At 39.7% G+C, this 6,835-nt stretch overlaps 1 protein-coding gene across 8 annotated transcripts in view; it reads right to left on the bottom strand.

Moving 5' to 3' along the window:
- Nucleotides 1-336: 336 nt before the first annotated feature.
- The window catches only part of TAFA4 (TAFA chemokine like family member 4), a 69,635-nt gene continuing 63,136 nt past the window's right edge, over nt 337-6,835 (bottom strand). For all 8 annotated transcript variants that reach the window (XM_014270118.3, XM_074550402.1, XM_026796062.2 and 5 more), the window contains 2 exons: nt 5,026-5,150; nt 337-2,177 (listed from right to left, as the gene is read on the bottom strand). In XM_014270118.3, the coding sequence (XP_014125593.1) occupies nt 2,166-2,177; nt 5,026-5,150 (137 nt within the window). In that variant the 3' untranslated portion in view covers nt 337-2,165. The remainder of the gene's footprint in view (nt 2,178-5,025; nt 5,151-6,835) is intronic.

Here is a 6,835-nt window from a genome sequence, read left to right as displayed (position 1 = left end):
TTTCCTCAGTGACAGCAAAAGCTTCCACGGGGTCATTTCAGAACATGTGACATATTGCACCCATTGAGGTAGGACTGAATTGAAAACTTTCCATATTGACGTACCACTGGAAAGTAACTTGTTTTCTTTCTATTTACCTTCAAAAATAGACAACTTTTTTCTAAAACTCTTTTTTCCCCACCTAGAACATCTCAGCAACAGTTTTAACTAAACATCACCATAGAACACTTACCAAAACAAATAAATTCCAGTTACAGGTCAATACTGTACAAATAGCAAATGAAAAGGATCTTCCCTGGTGACACCATGAATATATATGCAGAGAAACAATAGAAATAGTAAAGGTAATTTTAAAATTTAATCGGAAAATCAAAACAATGGAAAAGTATTGGGAATGTAGAGCTCATTAGGGCAAGCAGAGTCTATTAACTGTTCAGCTGTCCAAGCACAGAGCAGAAAATCTCTTGTTTGCTTATCACTGAGTACAATGACCACTATGATCCCAGCTGTAATCAAACACACTATTGAAAGTGACCTAAACCGAGGAAATCAAAACCAAAAAAACACAGGGCCAGATCCTTCCACCACTGACTCTGGTGGAATTAACTGCCTGAATGCTCCCACTCACTCCAGCAAATCAGAATTTAATAATTATGACCCTGAACAGCTTACCACTGCTGATGGGATCTTTCCCCTTCACTAGAGAGCTTATGCACAATGACTTACATTAGTACTAGACAGCTTTTTTTTTTCCACCTTTCAGTCTGTATAAAAATTGGATGTGCATTGTTACCCCAATATTTACATAAAGCATAACAATGACTTCTGTCTCTGGGTCACCAGCAGTTCATCTGCACCACTGCACTTCAGTCTGCTGCAATGTCAGGGGGAGCAGACTGGCTACAGCTTCACCTCTACCCTCTATTCTATTTATGAAGACTGATGACAAAAAATCTCTAACAGGCAAATAAGAAAAAGAGCATGAAATGCATCTACAATAATAGGGAACAATTATGTGTCTCAAAATGTAACCACTTGGAAATTCAGTCTGTCAAGGAACTGGACATTTAATTATTATAATCATTCTAAACAAGAACTAATTGAAACTGAAAATTTACTTTTATCTAGAATTTTGCTTATGAATTTTAAGTATGTTACCTATTAGGATATAACCAAAGCAATGAAAATCCAAACAAATTACTCCCTTTCCAGTAAGCCTTCCTTATGCAGTACAAGCCTGCTCTCCCTTTTTTTTGAGGCATCTCAATGAATATTTCTAGCTAATGGCTAAATTCTTTTCCATATCTAGATTCAAAGAGGCAAGGAATATGTATACTTTGCTATTCCCCTAGAGAATGGATTTATTTTAGGACAAGAAAAACTATGCCTGCTTTCAAATTTTATCTCTTCCTCATGCTTTCCTGCCATCACTTATGAATGTAAAGGTTAAACTACCTAGAACTATCTAAGGAAATAAATCTAATTGCACAGCTATAACCAAAGTTTGCCCTACAATAATTGCTACTAATTCTATAAGTTCCATCTTTTCACCTTCATACCACCTTGATAGGTACTAAATTACAGTTGAAAATACATTAAGACATAATTTACTAACACAGTCCCATCAATTCACTGGGATCAGCTTTGTATCTTTATGTTGTACTGTATGCAAGAAACACCGCAGACAAATCCATAGAATTATAGAGGTTGAAAGGACCTTAGAGATCATCTGTACCAGTTCTAACATCAGCATTTTCTATGATCCCCTAAGTTACATTCATGACCTAAACTCATTTAAAACAATTTTACATATCTTTGTGTCATTAGGAAAGTCTTATCCTTGGTGCACCACAAGAAGCTCAGGTGTGTTCTTCCACAATTTGCAGCCAGGTCTCAGGTCCTTGGGAATCCAAGGTGCATTTCAGGTAGAACCAAATCTCCCTGATTTTTCTTTTAAGATTGTAATGTGCCACTGAATAGCAAAATCCAGGTTCAGGAGCTGCAGCCACAGTTGAAAGGAGAAGTGCTGTCCCTTTTTCCCAACTGCTTTGCAAGTTCAAAGGGTGAAGTCAATAACAGCATGACAAAAAAGGGTCTCTGTGTGACAGCCAAGGAACAGTTCCACGTGCCATAGTTCTGGGAGTGGCCCTCAGGTTTAGCCTGTGCTACCGTGTCACCTGTAAAAGGAGAGGAAAGAGTTACTTACAGAATTCACCAAAAAAAAGGATAACAGGTGCATTGTTACTTCAAAAGAACTGTGCGCATGAACAGAAATAAATTAACTTACCCCAGCCACACCTTTATGTCAGAGAAGCAGAATCTCCAGAGAAATATTAATTAAATATTGTTTGATAGGATGAGGGAGATTTGCAGATAAAGAAATGGCAATTCACCATTAAATTTGCCACCAACACCTCCTGGACATCTCCTATTTTACTTTGCTTCATGTCATTCCCAATGCCTCCAGCACAGTGTAGGATTTACATCCCAAAGGGCCATTCATGCAAACTGCTGCCCATTCCCAGGGGTCCTTCCCGTGGGAGGGAATCAGGGACCTGGCAGCACATGGGAATAAATTGTTCTTGCAGCAGAAATCTCCCCCAGCCAGCAGAACTCCCTCAGGACCCTGGAGGGGCTGCAGGGATGTGTTGAAGCCTTGATGCACACACAGGACCCAGCTCTGGCTGCACAGTGAGGAGGGTCCTGCTGGATTTCCTGTCCTGGAAATGGATGAGAACAGGCAGCTGGAAGGAGGAAAGCTTTGTCAGCTCTGCTCTGCAGTGTCTACATGTGTCACAAAACTAAACAGACACTCAGCATAGAGAAGTTTTTATTTCCTTCCCTGAGGGAACTGATGGAAGATGCAAATTCCTCAGCTTTGCACATTTTAACTGTCCCACTCAGACACTAACCGTTCATCTAAATACTGAGTCGTGTCAGCAGTCTCCTCTGCTTCAAATATTTTAGTTACACTAGTTTTGCTTATTTTCATGGAATGAAAAGATAGAGGACTTAAAGTTGATTAAATGACATTTCCTCTTTCAGTGTATAATTAACCTGTGGAAGCCACTGTCCCACGTAGCACTGATCCCAGGGTCTTAAAAGGCTTTAAAAATTGATTACAAATTTAAATGGTAATGAGATCATCTCCGGTGCATAACACAGAAAAAGAATTAGTACGGAATGGATCTCAACTATTGTGTTTTAGACATAAGGCAACTATTAAATTGGAAAAAATTCATGGATGCATACACTTTCTGTAATTGTCCTAAAGGGTTTTGCTGTGTCTGATTTGAGCATCCCATTGCTGAGGCTCACAGGTGGCTGAACAGTTTGGCTGTTCAAATAGCCCTCTTTGTGTAAAATTTTAATGACACACCTAAGAAATATTTTGTTCATTTATCTGAGACAAATCTTTGGTTAATTTCAAAATAAAAATATAAGTTACACCACCTCCCCTTTTCCCTGTGACAAGGGAACTTGTCTTTCCATTCTAGTCTCCTTACAGCTGTCCAGAGGAAGGAAGAGGCAGCTGCATGATGAGGATCTGACACCTCAGACATCAGTGCCAACATAAAAGTCTTTGTTCTGGTCCCCACCCCTCGAGTATCTGTCCAAGGCATCAAGGATAATTAGCCCTCACTCAAAGGATAATTAACCTGACTCACTCTTCTCCAATAAAGTCCTTTTGGTATAAACTGTCAGCTCTCTTCTGGAATATCCTGAGATGAAGTTGTCTTGTACAACATCTAGAACTCCTGTTCACCAGTCCTACCCTTCAGTGGATGCTACAATGCTACTCCTGATCTACAAATGAGTAGTTAAAAATCAGCCCTGGGAAAAAACTGAAAGGCTGAGGGTAATTTTTATCTTGCAGTAACTGAGTCCCAGTTATCCACACTGATTCCAAAGTTTGCAGGCCAAATTCCAGGTGTAGTGTCCGCCACAGGAGATCAGCAGGACCCAGGCATGCTATAGATCACATCTTTATAGATTACACTTGATAAATATCATTGTATCATTGGCCATAGAATCATAGAAAGGTTTGGGTTGAAAAGGTTCTTGAAGGTCTTCTAGTTCCAGCCCCTCTGCCATGATCAGGGATGCCACTTCCTTTGTACAATGTCTACAGACCACCAGTGCCACAGCACAGCTGCCCAAAACATCCAATTTCCTTTCATCCATCCACAAATTAGTGCAGTTTTCACTGCTCAGAGCAGCCTTCACTAAACAACATTTGGTGACAGTATTGCTTATTAACTCAGACTGTAACCTAATGAAGAACATTCTTTCCCAGCTAGAAGAGGCTGTAAAGGGAAAAGCTGAGCATATGTCTCTCCTTGCTATTGCCTGCTAAAGACTCCTGGTTTATGATGTATTTAGACATGCAGTTTGCTGTGACTTGCTGAACTTCAATGCACTGAACTCTTTTTAAATTGCCAAGCAGACAGAGGACATGATATTTTCTCTCAATTAGTTAAGAAGATGACATAGCAAAGGTTTGGTTTAAAAAAAAAATAAATCAGGCCAGCTACAGGGTGGTCTGTAATTAGAAACATTCTGAACCAGCCTGATTTCCAGCGATGCTCAGGATGGCACAATGTCATCAGTGCAGGTTCTCAGCAACTCCCAAGCCAGACTGGTACTTTCAAAAGGTAAAAGGCTGTCCAGCACTGTCCAGCTGTCCAGGAATCTAAGTTTATGTGACAGTGGTAAAGCTTTGGGATCCCTATACTCAGCCTGCAAATTGAAGAATTGGTTCTGGAACATGATTATCCCTCTAGCACTGAGCACAATGAAATAATTTCTTTGGCTCACTGCAGACTGAATCAGGGCCATTTTCAGTGGGACTGCAGGAGTGAAGGGGCAGTTCTGACCTAATATTTCCTCTCTGAGAGCAACTAATTAATCACAGCTTTCCAAAACTTTGAGAAGGCCAAGACTGGTGCTCACACCCACAGACACAATGCAATAAGAGCAATCAGCAGACAGGCACTTTCAAATACAGGTGATCTCTGTACTTGCCTTTGTGGTTTTGACTTTATTTCCACTGCTGCAAGACCAACCTGAATAGTCTGGTAGTACTTTACAGTCCTCTCCATCCAAACAGGGGTTCATGTGACACCACCACTTCTGCAGGACAATGGAAGCTGAAAAAGAAGCAGGAAAGATATTGTTTATCTTTTTTGTCACCCTTGCTTTATTGCAGGGAGGTTATCTGTGCCATGTTCAATTAGTTGATTTCAAAAGGTAAAAACAACAATTACTAGTTTAGTAGTTAATTATCTAGAGTGCGTTTGAGGTAAAAAAGTGACTAAACACTTCACAGCTCTCAGAAGGGTAAATGCCATATCCAAATGATAAAGAGCAGGCACCACCAGAGACTGATTCCAACATTTGAATTGACCTCTGGAAGTGCCTTTCCATCTCCACTGACTACAAAAATAACTTTTCTCCTTCATTTGCATGCTTCAGTCAAGTACCTGCTGTAAGGGGGGATGAAGCTGAGGCTTCTTGTTTAATCCACACATGTATATGGGAGACTGGACAGAGAAATGCCAGTTTCTTCCTTCACTGGGTGAGAAAATAGAATTGCACAGAGATGTAAATCCCAGAGGTGTGTCAGCAAATACTGCAGGTAAGAACAAGGAAACCTCTGGCAAGCACTAGAATATTGACTAAAAATCCATTTGCAATCACACTGCCACTTCTGCAATATGTTTTGGAAGGCCACAGTTGTACACCTTAACTGGGCAAATTTATTAATTCTCTACCCTTAAGCCAATTTCTATTAAGACCATGTCTATTCTTCTTAGAAATGTAGTCATGACCTTATAAACCCGCTGTTAACAACAGCACAAACACCTGCACACATTTCTCAGTTTTGCATTGTTCATGGCACTCATCAAATCCCAGAAAATTGTTATGAAACATATCAGTACATAATCTTACATAATCTATATTGGGTTTCAAAATAAAACATGGCTTAAGATGTGGATTCAGCCAGTCTGCATTATGCTACTATGTGCACAAACTATTGAAACACATGCCTTAAAAGATAACACATTCAGATGAGATGGACAAAAATAATGGAGTCTACTTCTTGTAAAGCACTTTTTTCCCTTTTAATTTCAAGACATATTTGTTCTTCTGCAACCTTTAAATTGGGGTGTCAAGCAGGGAAGTTGACATCAGGATATTGCTGAAATGTTCATTCAATTACTTTTGTTTTGCACTTTTACTGAAAAATGTTATGAAAAGACACACTTTTGGAACACAGCTTTGGCTTTTAAAAACTAATCTTTCTGTCTCATAATATTACAAAATAAATGTATGAACTTTCATCTGGGTCTCAGATCATTTGCATTGATACTGATTGATTGTGGACAAAAAATGGGTGAAACCTGACTGCGCTTTCCTGGGAGGCGAGAGATCATTTCTGATAAAGCCTGCACTCAGGACAAAGCCCCTAAATGTCTGTATCAGTCTGTAGTATGCAAATTGAAGACTCAAACAGTTTCTTGCTTTCACAGAGTAGGAGTGTACTGCAGGGTATGTACAGAGTGGGAGAAAACACATCAGATCCTGAGGCTGAGGAAAGGGAGTTTCAGCTTCTGTGCTGCAGCAACACACTCCAGTCCCAGATGCTGGCAAAAATAAGCACAGCCTGCTAAAGCATTACCCTAAGGAGTGAGGGGAATCAAAAGCTTCCACTTGAACAGTCAAAATCTTACATTCATAATATTTTGTTACACTTAATCGCAACTATACTTGAATAAAAAAAAAAACTAAATTCCTTCATCAACTGTTGGCTGAATCAAGCTTCTGCAGTATT

The sequence above is a fragment of the Zonotrichia albicollis genome, chromosome 12, assembly GCF_047830755.1.
Source record: "Zonotrichia albicollis isolate bZonAlb1 chromosome 12, bZonAlb1.hap1, whole genome shotgun sequence".
In the NCBI taxonomy this organism is placed as follows: Eukaryota; Metazoa; Chordata; class Aves; order Passeriformes; family Passerellidae; genus Zonotrichia; species Zonotrichia albicollis.
This window is presented reverse-complemented; position numbering and strand designations above follow the sequence as displayed.